Here is a 20,267-nt window from a genome sequence, read left to right as displayed (position 1 = left end):
CCTATATCTGCCACTCTGTCATCAGACACATTCAACAAACCTTCAAAATACTCATTCCATCTCCTTCTCACATCACCACTACTTGTTATCACCTCCCCATTTACGCCCTTCACTGAAGTTCCCATTTGCTCCCTTGTCTTACGCACCCTATTTACCTCCTTCCAGAACATCTTTTTATTCTCCCTAAAATTTACTGATAGTCTCTCACCCCAACTCTCATTTGCCCTTTTTTTCACCTCTTGCACCTTTCTCTTGACCTCCTGTCTCTTTCTTTTATACTTCTCCCACTCAATTGCATTTTTTCCCTGCAAAAATCGTCCAAATGCCTCTCTCTTCTCTTTCACCAATACTCTTACTTCTTCATCCCACCACTCACTACCCTTTCTAAACAGCCCACCTCCCACTCTTCTCATGCCACAAGCATCTTTTGCGCAATCAATCACTGATTCCCTAAATACATCCCATTCCTCCCCCACTCCCCTCAAACCATTTCCTCTCACCTTTTGCCATTCAGCACTCAATCTCTTCTGGTACTTCCTCACACAAGTCTCCTTTCCGAACTCACTTACCCTCACCACTCTCTTCTCCCCAACAATCTCTTCTTTTTTGGAAACCTCTACAGATCTTCACCGCTTTCACAAGATAATGATCAGACATCCCTCCAGTTGCACCTCTCAGCACATTAAACATTCAAAAATCCCTCTTTTACACGCCTATCAATTAACACATAATCCAATAATCCAATATATATATATATATGGTGTGGGAGGCAAGTTATTAGAAGCAGTGAAAAGTTTTTATCGAGGAGGTAAGGCATGTGTACGTGTAGGAAGAGAGGAAAGTGATTGGTTCTCAGTGAATGCAGGTTTGCGGCTGGGGTGTGTGATGTCTCCATGGTTGTTTAATTTGTTTATGGATGGGGTTGTTAGGGAGGTGAATGCAAGAGTTTTGGAAAGAGGATCAACTATTGAAGTCTGTTGGGGATGAGAGAGCTTGGGAAGTGAGTCAGTTGTTGTTCGCTGATGATACAGCGCTGGTGGCTGATTCATGTGAGAAACTGCAGAAGCTGGTGACTGAGTTTGGTAAAGTGTGGGAAAGAAGAAAGTTAAGAGTAAATGTGAATAAGAGCAAGGTTATTAGGTACAGTAGGGTTGAGGGTCAGGTCAATTGGGAGGTAAGTTTGAATGTAGAAAAACTGGAGGAAGTAAAGTGTTTTAGATATCTGGGAGTGAATCTGGCAGCGGATGGAACCATGGAAGCGGAAGTGAATCATAGGGTGGGGGAGGGGGCGAAAATCCTAGGAGCCTAGGTCACCATGGTATCAGAAGGAAGGATAAGTCACCATGGTATCAGAAGGCAGGATAGGTCACCATGGTATCAGAAGGCAGGATAGGTCACCATGGTATCAGAAGGCAGGATAGGTCACCATGGTATCATAAGGCAGGATAGGTCACCATGGTATCAAGAAGGCAGGATAGGTTCACCATGGTATCAGAAGCAGGATAGGTCACCATGGTATCAGAGGGCAGGTTAGGTCACCATGGTATCAGAGGGCGGATAGGTCACCATGGTATCAGAAGGCAGGTTAGGTCACCATGGTATCAGAAGGAAGGATAAGTCACCATGGTATCAGAGGGCAGGTTAGGTCACCATGGTATCATAAGGCAGGATAGGTCACCATGGTATCAGAGGGCAGGTTAGGTCACCATGGTATCAAGAAGGCAGGATAGGTCACATGGTATCAGAGGCAGGATAGGTCACCATGGTATCAGAGGGCAGGATAGGTCACCATGGTATCAGAAGACAGGATAGTTCCTCATGGTATCAGAAGGAAGGATAAGTCACCATGGTATCAGAGGCAGGATAGGTCACATGGTATCAGAGGCAGGATAGGTCACATGGTATCAGAAGGCAGATAGGTCACCATGGTATCAGAAGGCAGGATAGGTCACATGGTATCAGAGGCAGGATAGGTCACATGGTATCAGAAGGCAGATAGGTCACCATGGTATCAGAAGGCAGGATAGGTCTCCATGGTATCAGAAGGCAGGTTAGGTCACCATGGTATCAGAGGGCAGGATAGGTCACATGGTATCAGAGGCAGGATAGGTCACATGGTATCAGAGGGCAGGTTAGGTCACCATGGTATCAGAAGGAAGGATAAGTCACCATGGTATCAGAAGGCAGGATAGTCACCATGGTATCAAGAAGGCAGGATAGGTCACATGGTATCAGAGGCAGGATAGGTCACCATGGTATCAAGAAGGCAGGATAGGTTCACCATGGTATCAGAAGGAAGGATAAGTCACCATGGTATCAGAGGCAGGATAGGTCACATGGTATCAGAAGGCAGGATAGGTCACATGGTATCAGAAGGCAGGATAGGTCACATGGTATCAGAAGGCAGGATAGGTCACCATGGTATCAAGAAGGCAGGATAGGTTCACCATGGTATCAGAAGGCAGGTTAGGTCACCATGGTATCAGAGGGCAGGATAGGTCACATGGTATCAGAAGGCAGGACAGGTCACCATGGTATCAGAGGGCAGGATAGGTCACATGGTATCAGAGGCAGGATAGGTCACCATGGTATCAGAGGGCGGATAGGTCACCATGTATCAGAAGGCAGGATAGGTCTCCATGGTATCAGAAGCAGGATAGGTCACCATGTATCAGAAGGCAGGATAGGTTCACCATGGTATCAGAAGGAAGGATAAGTCACCATGGTATCAGAAGGCAGGATAGGTTCACCATGGTATCAGAAGGCAGGATAGGTCACATGGTATCAGAGGCAGGATAGGTCACATGGTATCAGAAGGCAGGATAGGTTCACCATGGTATCAGAGGGCAGGTTAGGTCACCATGGTATCAGAGGGCAGGATAGGTCACATGGTATCAGAGGCAGGATAGGTCACATGGTATCAGAAGGCAGGTTAGGTCACCATGGTATCAGAGGGCGGATAGGTCACCATGGTTTCAGAAGGCAGGATAGGTCACCATGGTATCAGAAGGCAGGATAGGTCACCATGGTATCAGAAGGCAGGATAGGTCACCATGGTATCAGAAGGCAGGATAGGTCACCATGGTATCAGAAGGCAGGATAGGTCACCATGGTATCAGAAGGCAGGATAGGTCACCATGGTATCAGAAGGCAGGATAGGTCACCATGGTATCAGAAGGCAGGATAGGTCACCATGGTATCAGAGGGCAGGATAGGTCACCATGGTATCAGAAGGCAGGATAGGTCACCATGGTATCAGAAGGCAGGATAGGTCACCATGGTATCAGAAGGCAGGATAGGTCACCATGGTATCAGAAGGCAGGATAGGTCACCATGGTATCAGAGGGCAGGATAGGTCACCATGGTATCAGAAGGCAGGATAGGTCACCATGGTATCAGAGGGCAGGATAGGTCACCATGGTATCAGAGGGCAGGATAGGTCACCATGGTATCAAAAGGCAGGATAGGTCACCATGCAATCAGTGGACATGACAGGTCACCATGGTATCAGAAGGCAGGACAGGTCACCATGGTATCAGAAGGCAGGATAGGTCACCATGGTATCAGAAGGCAGGATAGGTCACCATGGTATCAGAAGGCAGGATAGGTAACACCTCCACCACTTCGTACGAAAACAGACTCTGAAATGTTAAGTGATTCACCGTTTTCTTTATTCATGAAAGAAGCACACATATGTGTGGGTACTTACATACCAACGATATCCCACTATTGGTACTATTGATACTATTGATACTATTGGTACTATTGGTACTATTGATACTATTGGTACTATTGGCACTATTGGTACTATTGATACTATTGATACTATTGGTACTATTGATACTATTGATAAAATTGTTACTATTGGTACTATTGGTACTATTGAGACTATTGGTACTATTGGCACTATTGGTACTATTGATACTATTGATACTATTAGTACTATTGATACTATTGATACTATTGGTACTATTGGTACTATTGATACTATTGGTACTATTGGCACTATTGGTACTATTGATACTATTGATACTATTGGCACTATTGGTACTATTGGTACTATTGATACTATTGATACTATTGGTACTATTGGTACTATTGATACTATTGGCACTATTGGTACTACTGATACTATTGATACTATTGGTACTATTGGTACTATTGATACTATTGATACTATTGGCACTATTGGTACTATTGATACTATTGGTACTATTGGCACTATTGGTACTATTGATACTATTGATACTATTGGTACTATTGATACTATTGATACTATTGGTACTATTGGTACTATTGATACTATTGATACTATTGGTACTATTGGTACTATTGATACTATTGGTACTATTGGTACTATTGATACTATTGATACTATTGGTACTATTGGTACTATTGGTACTATTGATACTATTGATACTATTGGTACTATTGGTACTATTGATACTATTGTTACTATTAGCACTATTGGTACTATTGATACTATTGGTACTATTGGTACTATTGATACTATTGATACTATTGGTACTATTGATACTATTGGTACTATTGGTACTATTGATACTATTGATACTATTGGTACTGTTGATATTATTGATACTATTGGTACTATTGGTACTATTGGTACTATTGATACTATTGATACTATTGGTACTATTGATACTATTGGTACTATTGGCACTATTGGTACTATTGATACTATTGATACTATTGGTACTATTGGTACTATTGGTACTATTGGTACTATTGATACTATTGGTACTATTGGCACTATTGGTACTATTGATACTATTGATACTATTGGTACTGTTGATATTATTGATACTATTGGTACTATTGATACTATTGATACTATTGGTACTATTGATACTATTGATACTATTGGTACTATTGGCACTATTGGTACTATTGATACTATTGATACTATTGGTACTGTTGATATTATTGATACTATTGGTACTATTGATACTATTGATACTATTGGTACTATTGATACTATTGATACTATTGATACTATTGATACTAATCCTAAAATCTGAATATACAAGAAATATACTTCACGATGCATGAACTAACTTTACAAATACAGAAAACAAAACAATAATACAACTCATGTGAAGTAGTCGTTGTCTGGCGAAGCTACATACTGCTATACACGAAGACCTACAGAGCAAACAAAGTTCTTCCATTTCATGTTGATGTAGCATACAACAGGAAACTACAGATACAACATCTCTGAAGCCTAGAAGCAAAGGTATCGAGGGAAGCAATGGTGAACAGGGAGGTGTTGAGGTGTGAGTGATGGGACATCATGACTGGCCTGGACGTGTTCTGTGATCACAAGTGATAAGACCCAACCCTCCAGCTGACGTATGATGGTGTGAGGGTGAGCCGCTGGTGCAGACCCCCGGGGGATGAGCCGCTGGTGCAGACCCCCGGGGGATGAGCCGCTGGTGCAGACCCCCGGGGGATGAGCCGCTGGTGCAGACCCCCGGGGGATGAGCCGCTGATGCAGAGGCTGCAGACCCCCGGGGGATGAGCCGCTGGTGCAGACCCCCGGGGGATGAGCCGCTGGTGCAGACCCCCGGGGGATGAGCCGCTGGTGCAGACCCCCGGGGGATGAGCCGCTGGTGCAGACCCCCGGGGGATGAGCCGCTGGTGCAGACCCCCGGGGGATGAGCCGCTGGTGCAGACCCCCGGGGGATAACTCTGTGTTCTGACCCCGACAACAACAACTTCTCTCCACTCGTAACATGACCGTGTCCAGAGGTGAGACAATATCATGTAAACAAACATTGGGATCATGTAATTGTTTGATATGTGTTTATTTCTTACTTTCAAATACAACGGGTATTTGGAAATTCCTAAAAACAGTACATTCGATTTTGTAAAAAAAAAATTCCACAGAAGTGAGTAATTTTCAATCAGATATAAAGAAGGAACAGAGAAGAGGGCCAGGTGAGGATATTTCCTCAAAGGCCCAGTCCTCTGTTCTTAACGCTACCTCGCTGTCGCGGGAAATGGCGGATAGTATGAAAAAAAAAAAAAAATAAATGAAAAGTGAGACATCTTACCTGTATGGGCTCTTAACGCCCAGTCACTGGAGAATGTTACAAGAAATGACGGATAAGAAAATGTACTAATCATTCATTCACATTGAGTGATGTAATAGCTAAAATATATGTAAGAATACTACGTTTCTACTTCAGGAAGACCATTCTGAAAGTTATCTACTTCCATGTGACATATGAGAAGGCAAGATCATCAAAAACAAATGATGTTATGTGCTTACTTGGCATTCTCCAATGTGTCACCTCCCAGTAACCACCTGGTGCTCGGTGTGGAGGGTAACACGTTAATGATGTAGTCACACTGCTTCAGAAACATGTGCAGCTCGCCAGTATGCCTACCATATGGAAAACAAATGATTATCACACAAAATTAGGCAGATGATGTACAGAAGTTGACTCCCACACGCAACACAGTGAGGACAATACTTCATCCCACACGCAACACAGTGAGGACAACACTTCATCCCACAAGCAACACAGTGGGGACAACACTTCATCCGACACGCAACACAGTGAGGACAACACTTCATCCCACACGCAACACAGCGAGGACAACACTTCACCCCACACGCAACACAGTGAGGACAACACTTCATCCCACAAGCAACACAGTGAGGAGAACACTTTATCCCGCACACAACACAGTGAGGACAACACTTCATCCCACAAGCAACACAGCGAGGATAACACTTCATCCCACACGCAACACAGTGGGGACAACACTTCATCCCACACGCAACACACCGAGGACAACACTTCATCCCACACGCAACACACCGAGGACAACAGTTCATCCCACAAGCAACACAGCGAGGACAACACTTCATCCCACACGCAACACAGTGAGGACAACACTTCATCCCACAAGCAACACACCGAGGACAACAGTTCATCCCACACGCAACACAGCGAGGACAACAGTTCATCCCACACGCAACACAGTGAGGACAACAGTTCATCCCACACGCAACACACCGAGGACAACAGTTCATCCCACAAGCAACCAGTGAGGACACATTCTCACAGCACACAGTGAGGACAACAGTTCATCCCACACGCAACACAGTGAGGACAACAGTTCATCCCACACGCAACACACGAGGACAACATTCATCCCACACGCAACACATGAGGACAACAGTTCATCCCACAGCAACAACGCAGGAGGACAACACTTCATCCCACACGCAACACAGCGAGGACAACACTTCATCCCACACGCAACACAGTCGAGGACAACACTTCATCCCACACGCAACACAGCGAGGACAACATTCATCCCACACGCAACACAGGGGACAACAGTTCATCCCACAGCAACACAGTGGGGACAACAATCATCCCACAAGCAACACAGTGAGGACAACACTTCATCCCACACGCAACACACCGAGGACAACAGTTCATCCCACAAGCAACACAGTGGGGATAACAAATCATCCCACAAGCAACACAGTGAGGACAACACTTCATCCCACACGCAACACAGTGGGGACAACAGTTCATCCCACAAGCAACACAGCGAGGACAACACTTCATCCCACAAGCAAACACACGAGGACAAACAGTTCATCCCACACGCAACACAGTGAGGACAACACTTCATCCCACACGCAACACAGTGGGGACAACAGTATCATCCACAAGCAACACAGCTGAGGACAACACTTCATCCCACACGCAAACAACCGGAGGACAACAGTTCATCCCACACGCAACACAGTGAGGACAACACTTCATCCCACACGCAACACAGTGGGGACAACAGTTCATCCCACAAGCAACACAGCGAGGACAACACTTCATCCCACACGCAACACACCGAGGACAACACTTCATCCCACAAGCAACACAGCGAGGACAACAGTTCATCCCACACGCAACACACCGAGGACAACAGTTCATCCCACACGCAACACAGTGAGGACAACAGTTCATCCCACAAGCAACACAGCGAGGACAACACTTTATCCCACACGCAACAGAGTGAGGACAACAGTTCATCCCACAAGCAACACAGCGAGGACAACAGTTCATCCCACAAGCAACACAGTGAGGACAACAGTTCATCCCACACGCAACGCAGTGAGGACAACAGTTCATCCCACATGCAACACAGCGAGGACAACACTTCATCCCACACGCAACACAGTGAGGACAACACTTCATCCCACACGCAACATAGCGAGGACAACACTTCATCCCACAAGCAACACAGCGAGGACAACACTTCATCCCACACGCAACACAGTGAGGACAACAATTCATCCCACAAGCAACACAGTGAGGACAACAGTTCATCCCACACGCAACACACTGAGGACAACAGTTCATCCCACAAGCAACACAGCGAGGACAACAATTCATCCCACAAGCAACACAGCGAGGACAACACTTCATCCCACACGCAACACAGCGAGGACAACAGTTCATCCCACACGCAACACACCGAGGACAACAGTTCATCCCACACGCAACACAGTGAGGACAACAGTTCATCCCACAAGCAACACAGCGAGGACAACACTTCATCCCACACGCAACACAGTGAGGACAACAGTTCATCCCACAAGCAACACAGCGAGGACAACAGTTCATCCCACAAGCAACACAGTGAGGACAACAGTTCATCCCACACGCAACGCAGTGAGAACAACAGTTCATCCCACATGCAACACAGCGAGGACAACACTTCATCCCACACGCAACACAGTGAGGACAACACTTCATCCCACACGCAACACAGCGAGGACAACACTTCATCCCACACGCAACACACCGAGGACAACAGTTCATCCCACAAGCAACACAGCGAGGACAACAGTTCATCCCACACGCAACACAGTGAGGACAACACTTCATCCCACACGCAACACACCGAGGACAACAGTTCATCCCACAAGCAACACAGCGAGGACAACAGTTCATCCCACACGCAACACAGCGAGGACAACACTTCATCCCACACGCAACACACCGAGGACAACAGTTCATCCCACAAGCAACACAGCGAGGACAACAGTTCATCCCACACGCAACACAGTGAGGACAACAGTTCATCCCACAAGCAACTTCGTGTACAACTGATGGTTCACCATCTATGTTCATGTCAACACTATAATCTTCACCAAGAGAAGCAGACTTCCACATTTGCATGCTGTGTTATATCATCCTAATTTTCTTTCTCTATAGATTAGAATATATAGATTCTAGTTATCAACAATTACAGAACATAATACACACAAACGAACTGCCAAAGCTGATTCCTCCACTGTACATTTCCTTGCATATCACTGTAATTAGTGTCGTTAATTATCATAACACTGGAAACACTTGCTGAAGACATGTTTGATAATCTACTGATCATTGGTCACATCTGTCATGTTTCAAGATATCTATTTATCATACGTCATAACTTACTTGCTACACTGTTAATGCAGTAACTGTTTCCTTGTAATACACTAAATCAATTACTCAAACTCTGGTTTAACAGAAATATGAAAACCAATACAATGTGGTTAATGTGTTCAAAATGGAGAGGCTGAAGGTTGGGGATAATGTACACATCACAACATTTGTTGATCAAGTAAAACTTGGGATGTTGTTATAGGAGGGTCGAGCAGCGAGAGAGGAGGGATCAAGATTATGTAAACCAGACGTTTCAGAGTAAGTACAAGTAGCACTGAGAAGCTGATAGATAATATTGTGGTTTATGTCACAAGAAATGATTGTGTGAATACAAGATGAGGTACACCAGGTCGATGTATCACAGGCTGGGACTCTGTTTTATGTCAAAGATAAAATTACTCGAAGAAAAAGATAAATGCTACACTTTTCAAACTATTTAAGATTTCCTATGTATATCCTTTCCAGATACAGAACAACAATTCTTAGATCAATTTCAAAGAGAATTCTTATGGTATTAATTCAATCAATTCTAATATTGGGTTACTTTTGTGACTGAACCTATATAGGTTCCTACATCGTCGAACGTGAATTAATCAACATAGTACTGGCGAGAGCATGCAGTAGTCTAAGAGTATTATATAATGTTAAGAGTCACTTGAGTGTAAGTGTCCAGTCCCTTACCATACAAATAGTTCATTATATGACCACTACGACACAACTATACTCGTTGAAGGCTGCAGATTACTTGATTATATTATGTTCAAGCTGCAGATTACTTGATTGTATTATGGTGAAGCTGCAGATTACTTGATTGTATTATGGTGAAGCTGCAGATTACTTGATTATATTATGTTGAAGCTGCAGATTACTTGATTATATTATGTTGAAGCTGCAGATTACTTGATTATATTATGTTGAAGCTGCAGATTACTTGATTACATTATGTTCAAGCTGCAGGTTACTTGATTACATTATGTTCAAGCTGCAGATTACTTGATTATATTATGTTCAAGCTGCAGATTACTTGATTATATTATGGTGAAGCTGCAGATTACTTGATTACATTATGTTCAAGCTGCAGATTACTTGATTATATTATGTTGAAGCTGCAGATTACTTGATTATATTATGTTGAAGCTGCAGATTACTCGATTATATTATGTTGAAGCTGCAGATTACTTGATTATATTATGTTGAAGCTGCAGATTACTTGATTATATTATGTTGAAGCTGCAGATTACTTGATCATATTATGTTCAAGCTACAGATTACTTGATTATATTATGTTGAAGCTCCAGATTACTTTTGATTATATTATGTTGAAGCTGCAGATTACTTGATTATATTATGTTGAAGCTGCAAATTACTTGATTATATTATGTTCAAGCTGCAGATTACTTGATTATATTATGTTGAAGCTCCAGATTACTTGATTATATTATGTTGAAGCTGCAGATTATTTGATTATATTATGTTGAAGCTGCAGATTATTTGATTATATTATGTTGAAGCTACAGATTACTTGATAATATTATGTTGAAGCTCCAGATTACTTGATTATATTATGTTGAAGCTCCAGATTACTTGATTATATTATGTTGAAGCTGAAGATTACTTGATTATATTATGTTCAAGCTGCAGATTATTTGATCATATTGTGTTGAAGCTGCAGATTACCTTGATTATATTATGTTGAAGCTGCAGATTACTTGATTATATTATGTTGAAGCCGCAGATTACGTGATTATATCATGTTGAAGCTGCAGATTACCTGATTAAATTAGGATGAAGCTGCAGATTACTTGATTATATTATGTTGAAGCTGCAGATTACTTGACTATAATATGTTGAAGCTGCAGATTACTTGATTATATTATGTTAAAGCTGCAGATAACTTGATTATTTTATGTTTAAGCTGCAGATTACTTGATTACATTATGTCGAAGCTGCAGATTACTTGATTATATCATGTTGAAGCTGCAGATTACTTGATTATATTAGGTTGAAGCCAGAGGCTACTTGATTATATTATGCTGAAACTGCAGATTACGTGATTATATTATGTTGAAGCTGCAGATTACTTGATTATATTAGGTTGAAGCTGCAGGTTACTTGATTATATCATGTTGAAGCTGCAGATTACTTGATTATATTAGGTTGAAGCTAGAGATTACTTGCTTATATAATGTTGAAACTGCAGCTAACTTGATTATATTATGTTGAAGCTGCAGATTACTTGATTATATCATGTTGAAGCTGCAGATTACTTGATTATATCATGTTGAAACTGCAAATTACTTCATTATATGTTGAAGCTGCAGATTACTTGATTATATTATGTTGAAGCTACAGATGACTTGATTATATTATGTTTAAGCTGTAGATTACTTGATTATATCATGTTGAAGCTGCAGATTACTTGATTATACTAGGTTGAAGCTGCAGATTACTTGACTATAATATGTTGAAGCTGCAGATTACTTGATTATATTACGTTAAAGCTGCAGATAACTTGATTATTTTATGTTCAAGCTGCAGATTACTTGATTACATTATGTTGAAGCATCAGATTACTTGATTATATTATGTTGAAGCTGCAGATCACTTGATTATATTATGTTAAAGCTGCAGATAACTTGAATATTTTATGTTCAAGCTGCAGATTACTTGATTACATTATGTTGAAGCTGCAGATTACTTGATTATATCATGCTGAAGCTGCAGATTACTTGATTATATTAGGTTGAAGCTAGAAATTACTTGATTACATTATGTTGAAACTGCAGATTACTTGATTATATTATGTTAAAACTGCAGATTATTTGATTATATTAGGTTGAAGCTAGAAATTACTCGATTATATCATGTTGAAGCTGCAGATCACTTGATTATATTATGTTGAAGCTGCAGATTACGTGATTATATGTTGAAGCTGCAGATTACTTGATTATATTATGTTGAAGTTGCAGATTACTTGATTATATTAGGTTGAAGCTAGAGATTACTTGATTACATTATGTTCAAGCTGCAGATTACTTGATTATATTATGTTGAAGCTGCAGATTACTTGATTATATCATGTTGAAGCTGCAGATTACTTGATTATATCATGTTGAAGCTGCAGATTACGTGATTATATCATGTTGAAGCTGCAGATTACGTGATTATATCATGTTGAAGCTGCAGATTACGTGATTATATTATGTTGAAGCTGCAGATTACTTGATTATATCATGTTGAAGCTGCAGATTACTTGATTATATCATGTTGAAGCTGCAGATTACGCGATTATATCATGTTGAAGCTGCAGATTACTTGATTATATCATGTTGAAGCTGCAGATTAATTATATCACGTTACAAAATTGTTACATTCTAGTTCATGCGAGTCTTGCACCGTGTACTGGAGATGGTTGCCAACCATAAGTGCCAGTAAACATAACTGTGTCAACACTGGTGTTAATCTCAACGATATAGTGAATGGTTAAACTGCATGATGGAATGATGAAGACACGTTAACTATCCTGCATGAGAATGAGATGTGTGGAAATGGAAAGCGTAAGGCAAGTTGAAAGGTCGCCGTGAGGGACTGTGAACATGAGAAGTTCTGACTGTAAATATTTATGACCATGATAAAAATTGTAATGAGCAGTGATGACCCTGCGTGGAAAGAAAATGGTACAGGATGAGATACAGAAAATGTGATATGGAAAGAGAAAGATTACTTTACCAGTATTTATCCACATGACTGCTCCTGTGGCCGGGGGAAGGAGGAGCGCTGGTGTAGGCGTGCACACAACTGTGAAACATCTTTAAGAACTTGGCAACTGAAACGCATGAAACAATATGACAGCCAGTTTCGTCAACAAATGACACAAAATACAACAATCATTCCAAAACAGATATTTCGACCTGTGATATCCCAACGTTTCTCAACCCCGATCATGGACCACATAGGAGAGTAATGAAAGTTATTCCTAAAATAACGGGGCCCCTAAACCTCGTACGCCTTCCTGTGCGGAGGTGTGCGGAGGTGCATAAATTCAAGCATCACTGGACACACAAGTTATGTAGCATCACTGGACAGACGACTGATGTAGCATCACTGGAAACACAACTGATGTAGCATCACTGGAAACACTCGTGATATACCATCACTGGACACACTCCACATGTAGCATTACTAGACACTCCGGATGTAGCATCACTGGACAAACTCCTGATGTAGCATCACTGGACACACACACCTGATGTAGCATTACAAGACACACTCCTGATGTAGCATCACTGGACACACTCCTGATGTAGCATCACTGGACACACACCTGATATAGCATCGCTGGACACACTCCTGATGTAGCATCACTGGACACACTCATGATGTAGCATCACTGAACACACTCCTAATGTAGCATTAGTGGACACACTCCTGATGTAGCATTACTAGACACACTAATGATGCAGCATCACTAGACACAATCCTGATGTAGCATCACTAGACATACTCCTAATGTAGCATTAATGGACACACTAATGATGTAGCATCACTGGACACACTAATGATGCAGCATCACTAGACACAATCCTGATGTAGCATCACTAGACATACTCCTAATGTAGCATTAATGGACACACTAATGATGTAGCATCACTGAACACACTCCTAATGTAGCATTAGTGGACACACTCCTGATGTAGCATTACTAGACACACTAATGATGCAGCATCACTGGACACAATCCTGATGTAGCAACACTAGATATACTCATGATGTAGCATCAATGGACACACACCTGATGTAGCATCACTGAACATACTACTGATGTAGCATCAATGGACGTACTCCTAATGTAGCACCAATGGACACACTCCAGATGTAGCATCACTGGACGCATTCCTGATGTAGCATCCCTGAACACATTCCTAATGTAGCATCACTGGACATACTCCTAATATAGCATGACTGGACACAATCCTGGTGTAGCATCACTGGACACACTCCTGATGTAGGATGACTAGAAACACTCCTGATGTAACATCACCGGGCACACTCCTGATGTACCATCACTGGACACACTCCTCGTGTAGCATTACTGGACACACTCCTCATGTACCATCACTGGACACACTCCTCATGTACCATCACTGGACACACTCCTGATGTAGCATCACTGGACACACTTCTGATGTAGCATCACTGGACACACTTCTGATGTACCATCACTAGACACACTGCAGACGTAACATCACTGGACATACTCCTAATGTAGCATGACTAGAAACACTTTTGATGTACCATCATTGGACATACTCCTGATGTACCTTCGCTGGACACACTCTTGATGCCCATCACTGGACACACCTGATGAAGCATAACTGAACACACTTTTGATGTAGCATCACTAAACAAATTCCTGATGTAGCATCACTGTACATACTTTTGATATATCATCACTTGACGCACTCCTGCTGTACCATCACTGGACACAATCATGATCTAGCATCACTAGAAACACTCCTGCTGTACCATTACTGGACATACTCCTGATGTAGCATCACTGGACACAATCCTGATGTAGCATCACTAGACACTCTCCTATGTAGCATCACTGGACACTCTCCTATTGTAGCATTACTGGACACACTCCTGATGTAGCATCACTGGACACTCCTGATGTAGAATCACTAGACATACTCCTGATGTAGCATCACTGGACACACGCCTGATGTATCATCACTGGACACACTCCTGATATAGCATTACTGGACACATTCCTGATGTACCATCACTGGACACACTTCTGATGTACAATTCCCGGACATAATCCTGACATAGCAACACTGGACACACTCCTGATGTACCTTCACTGGACACACTCCTGATGTACCATTCCTTGACTTAATCCTGACGTAGCAACAATGGACACATTCCTGATATCCCATCACTGGACACTCTCCTGATGTAGAATCACTAGACACACTCCTGATATACCATCTCTGGATACACTCCTGATGTAGCATCACTGGACACACTACTGATGTAGCATCAATGGACACACTCCTGATGTACTATCACTGGATACACTCCTAATGTACCATCACTGGACACACTCCTGATGTAGCATCACTGGACACACTATTGATGTAGCATCAATGGACACACTCCTGATGTACTATCACTGGATACACTCCTAATGTACCATCACTGGACACATTCCTTATGTAGTATCACTGGACACACTCCTGATACAGCATCACTGGAAAAACTCCTGATGAACCATCACTGGACACACTCCTGATCTACCATCACTGGACACACTCCTGATGTAGCATCACTGGACACACTCCTGATGTAGCATCACTGGACACACTCCTGATGTAGCATCACTAGACACAATCCTGATGTAGCATCACTAGACATACTCCTAATGTAGCATTAATGGACACACTAATGATGTAGCATCACTGAACACACTCCTAATGTAGCATTAGTGGACACACTCCTGATGTAGCATTACTAGACACACTAATGATGCAGCATCACTGGACACAATCCTGATGTAGCAACACTAGATATACTAATGATGTAGCATCAATGGACACACACCTGATGTAGCATCAATGGACACACACCTGATGTACCATCACTGGACACGCTCTTGATGTAGCATCACTGGACACGCTCCTGATGTACCATCACTGAACACACTCCTGATGTACCATCACTGAACACACTCCTGATGTAGCATCACTGGACAAACTTCTGATGTAGCACCACTAGACACACTCCTCATGTAGCATCACTAGACTCACTCATGATGTAGCATCAATGGACACACTCCTAATGAAGCATCACTGGACACACTCCTGATGTAGCATCACTGGACACATTCCTGATGTACCATCACAGGACACATTCCTGATGTAGCAGCACTGGACACACGCCTGATGTATCATCACTGGACACACTCCTGATGTAGCATTACTGGAAACATTCCTGAAGTACCATCACTGGACACACTTCTGATGTACCATTCCTGGACATAATCCTGACATAGCAACACTGGACACACTCCTGATGTACCATCACTGGACACACTCCTGATGTACCATTCCTGGACATAATCCTGACGTAGCAACACTGGACACACTCCTGATGCACCATCACTGGACACTTTCCTGATGTAGAATCACTAGACACACTTCTGATATACCATCTCTGGACACACTCCTGATGTAGCATCACTGGACACACAACTGATGTAGCATCAATGGACACACTCCTGATGTACTATCACTGGATACACTCCTAATGTACCATCACTGGACACACTCCTTATGTACCATCACTGGACACACTCCTGATCTACCATCACTGGACACACTCCTGATGTACAATCAAAGGACACACTCCTGATGTAGCATCACTGGACACAATCCTGATGTAGCATTACTAGACATACTCCTAATGGACACACTAATGATGTAGCATCACTGAACACACTCCTAATGTAGCATTAGTGGACACACTCCTGATGTAGCATTACTGAACACACTAATGATGTAGCATCACTGGACACACTCCTAATATAGCATTAGTGGACACATTCCTGATGTAGCATTACTAGACACATTCCTGATATACCATCACTGGACACACTCCTGATGTACCATTCCTGGACATAATCCTGACGTAGCAACACTGGACACACTCCTGGTGTACCATCACTGGACACTCTCCTGATGTAGAATCACTAGACACACTCCTGATATACCATCTCTGGACACACTCCTGATGTAGCATCACTGGACACACTACTGATGTAGCATCAATGGACACACTCCTGATGTACTATCACTGGATACACTCCTAATGTACCATCACTGGACACACTCCTTATGTAGCATCACTGGACACACTCCTGATACAGCATCACTGGAAAAACTCCTGATGAACCATCACTGGACACACTCCTGATCTACCATCACTGGACACACTTCTGATGTAGAATCAAAGGACACACTCATGATGTAGCATCACTAGACACAATCCTGATGTAGCATCACTAGACATACTCCTAATGTAGCATTAATGGACACACTAATGATGTAGCATCACTGAACAGACTCCTAATGTAGCATTAGTGGACACACTCCTGATGTAGCATTACTAGACACACTAATGATGCAGCATCACTGGACACAATCCTGATGTAGCAACACTAGATATACTAATGATGTAGCATCAAGGGACACACACCTGATGTAGCATCACTGAACATACTACTGATGTAGCATCAATGGACGTACGCCTAATGTAGCACCAATGGACACACTCCAGATGTAGCATCACTGGACGCATTCCTGATGTAGCATCCCTGAACACATTCCTAATGTAGCATCACTGGACATACTCCTAATGTAGCATGACTGGACACAATCCTGGTGTAGCATCACTGGACACACTCCTGATGTAGCATGACTAGAAACACTCCTGATGTAACATCACTGGGCACACTCCTGATGTAGCATCACTGGACACACTCCTGATGTAGCATGACTAGAAACACTCCTGATGTAACATCACTGGGCACACTCCTGATGTAGCATCACTGGACACACTCCTGATGTAGCATGACTAGAAACACTCCTGATGTAACATCACTGGGCACACTCCTATGGACCATCACTGGACACACTCCTCGTGTAGCATTACTGGACACACTCCTGATGTACCATCACTGGACACACTTCTGATGTAGCATCACTGGACACACTTCTGATGTAGCATCACTGGACACACTTCTGATGTACCATCACTGGACACACTCCTCATGTAGCATTACTGGACACACTCCTGATGTAGCATCACTGGACACACTTCTGATGTAGCATCACTGGACACACTTCTGATGTACCATCACTAGACACACTGCAGACGTAACATCACTGGACATACTCCTAATGTAGCATGACTAGAAACACTTTTGATGCACCATCATTGGACATACTCCTGATGTACCTTCGCTGGACACACTCTTGATGCCCATCACTGGACACACTCCTGATGTAGCATCACTGGACACACACCTGATGTAGCATAACTGAACACACTTTTGATGTAGCATCACTAAACAAATTCCTGATGTAGCATCACTGTACATACTTTTGATATATCATCACTTGACGCACTCCTGATGTACCATCACTGGACACACTCTTGATGCCCATCACTGGACACACTCCTGCTGTACCATTACTGGACACACTCCTGATGCCCATCACTGGACACACTCATGATGTAGCATCACTGGAAATATTCTTGATGTACCATCACTGGACGCACTCCTGATGTACCATCACTGGACACACTTATGATGTAGCATCACTAGATATACTCCTAATTCAGCATCACTAGACATACATCTATTATAGCATCACTGGACAAACTCCTGATGTACCATCACTGGACACACTCCTGATGTAGCATCACTGGACACTCTCCTGATGTACCATCACCGGACACACTCCTGATGTACCATCACTGGACACACTCCTGATGTAGCGACACTGGACACACTCCTGATGTACCATCACTGGACACACTCTTGATGTAGCATCACTGAACACATTCCTGGTGTAGCATCACTGGTCATAATCCTGATGTAGCATAAATGGACACACTCATGATGTAGCATAACTGGACACACTCCTGATGTAGCATCACTGGACACACTCCTAACGTAGCAACACTGGACACACTCCTGATGTAGCATCACTGGACACACTCCTGATGTACCATCACTGGACACACTCCTGATGTAGCATCACTGGACACACTCCCTAACGTAGCAACACTGGAAACACTCCTGATGTAGCATCACTGGACACACTCCTGATGTACCATCACTGGACACACTCCTGGTGTAGCATCATTGGACATTCCTGATGCAGCATCACTAAACGTACTAATGATGTAGCATCACTAGACATACTCCTGATGTAACATCACTAGTTATACTCCCATTGTAGCATCACTGGACACACATCTGGTATAGCATCACTGGACATACTCCTGATGTACCATCACTGGACACGCTCTTGATGTAGCATCACTGGACACGCTCCTGATGTACCATCACTGAACACACTCCTGATGTACCATCACTGAACACACTCCTGATGTAGCATCACTGGACAAACTTCATGTAGCACACTAGACACATCCTGATGTAGCATCACTAGACTCACTCATGATGAAGCATCAATGGATCACACTCCTAATGAAGCATCACTGGACACTTCCTGATGTAGACACTGGACACATTCCTGATGTACCATCACAGGACACATTCCTGATGTAGCACACTGGACACGCCTGATTCTATCATCACTGACAACCTGTGTACACAAATAAGAATCATGCATCTGATACATATGACCTCGTACACTGCACACTCTGTAGCTCGACACTTTGTAGCTCTAGACCACCATGACATCGGAACCTGATAGACAGACATCCTGTGTAATCTGGAACCGAGTGCACAGAACATCTGGTCACATGACACACCTGAGCTCAGACATCCGATTACCTCAGGACACCTTGATGTACATCATGAAACTCCGTGATTGACACACTAGTGACATGACACACCTTACTCTGACACACCTGAATCACTGACACTCCTAGTACATCATGACATTATACCTCATGAACACTGTGGGCTCATGAACATCGACTAGAACCCATTCATCTGACTCCGGAAGAACTCGTGAACTGAACACTTCT

The 20,267-nt window shown here is 42.9% G+C and overlaps 1 protein-coding gene across 1 annotated transcript in view; it reads right to left on the bottom strand.

Annotated features, from left to right (window-relative positions):
- The window catches only part of LOC139758861 (glyoxylate/hydroxypyruvate reductase A-like), a 154,770-nt gene that overhangs the window by 48,077 nt on the left and 86,426 nt on the right, over nucleotides 1–20,267 (bottom strand). The window contains exons 6-7 of the mRNA XM_071680726.1: nucleotides 13,209–13,305; nucleotides 6,293–6,406 (exon numbers count right to left, since the gene is read on the bottom strand). Of these exons, the coding sequence (XP_071536827.1) occupies nucleotides 6,293–6,406; nucleotides 13,209–13,305 (211 nt within the window). The remainder of the gene's footprint in view (nucleotides 1–6,292; nucleotides 6,407–13,208; nucleotides 13,306–20,267) is intronic.

The sequence above is a fragment of the Panulirus ornatus genome, chromosome 31 (assembly GCF_036320965.1).
Source record: "Panulirus ornatus isolate Po-2019 chromosome 31, ASM3632096v1, whole genome shotgun sequence".
Classification (NCBI taxonomy): Eukaryota; Metazoa; Arthropoda; class Malacostraca; order Decapoda; family Palinuridae; genus Panulirus; species Panulirus ornatus.
The sequence above is the reverse complement of the archived record's forward strand: the minus strand, read 5'-3'. Positions and strand labels throughout refer to the sequence as shown.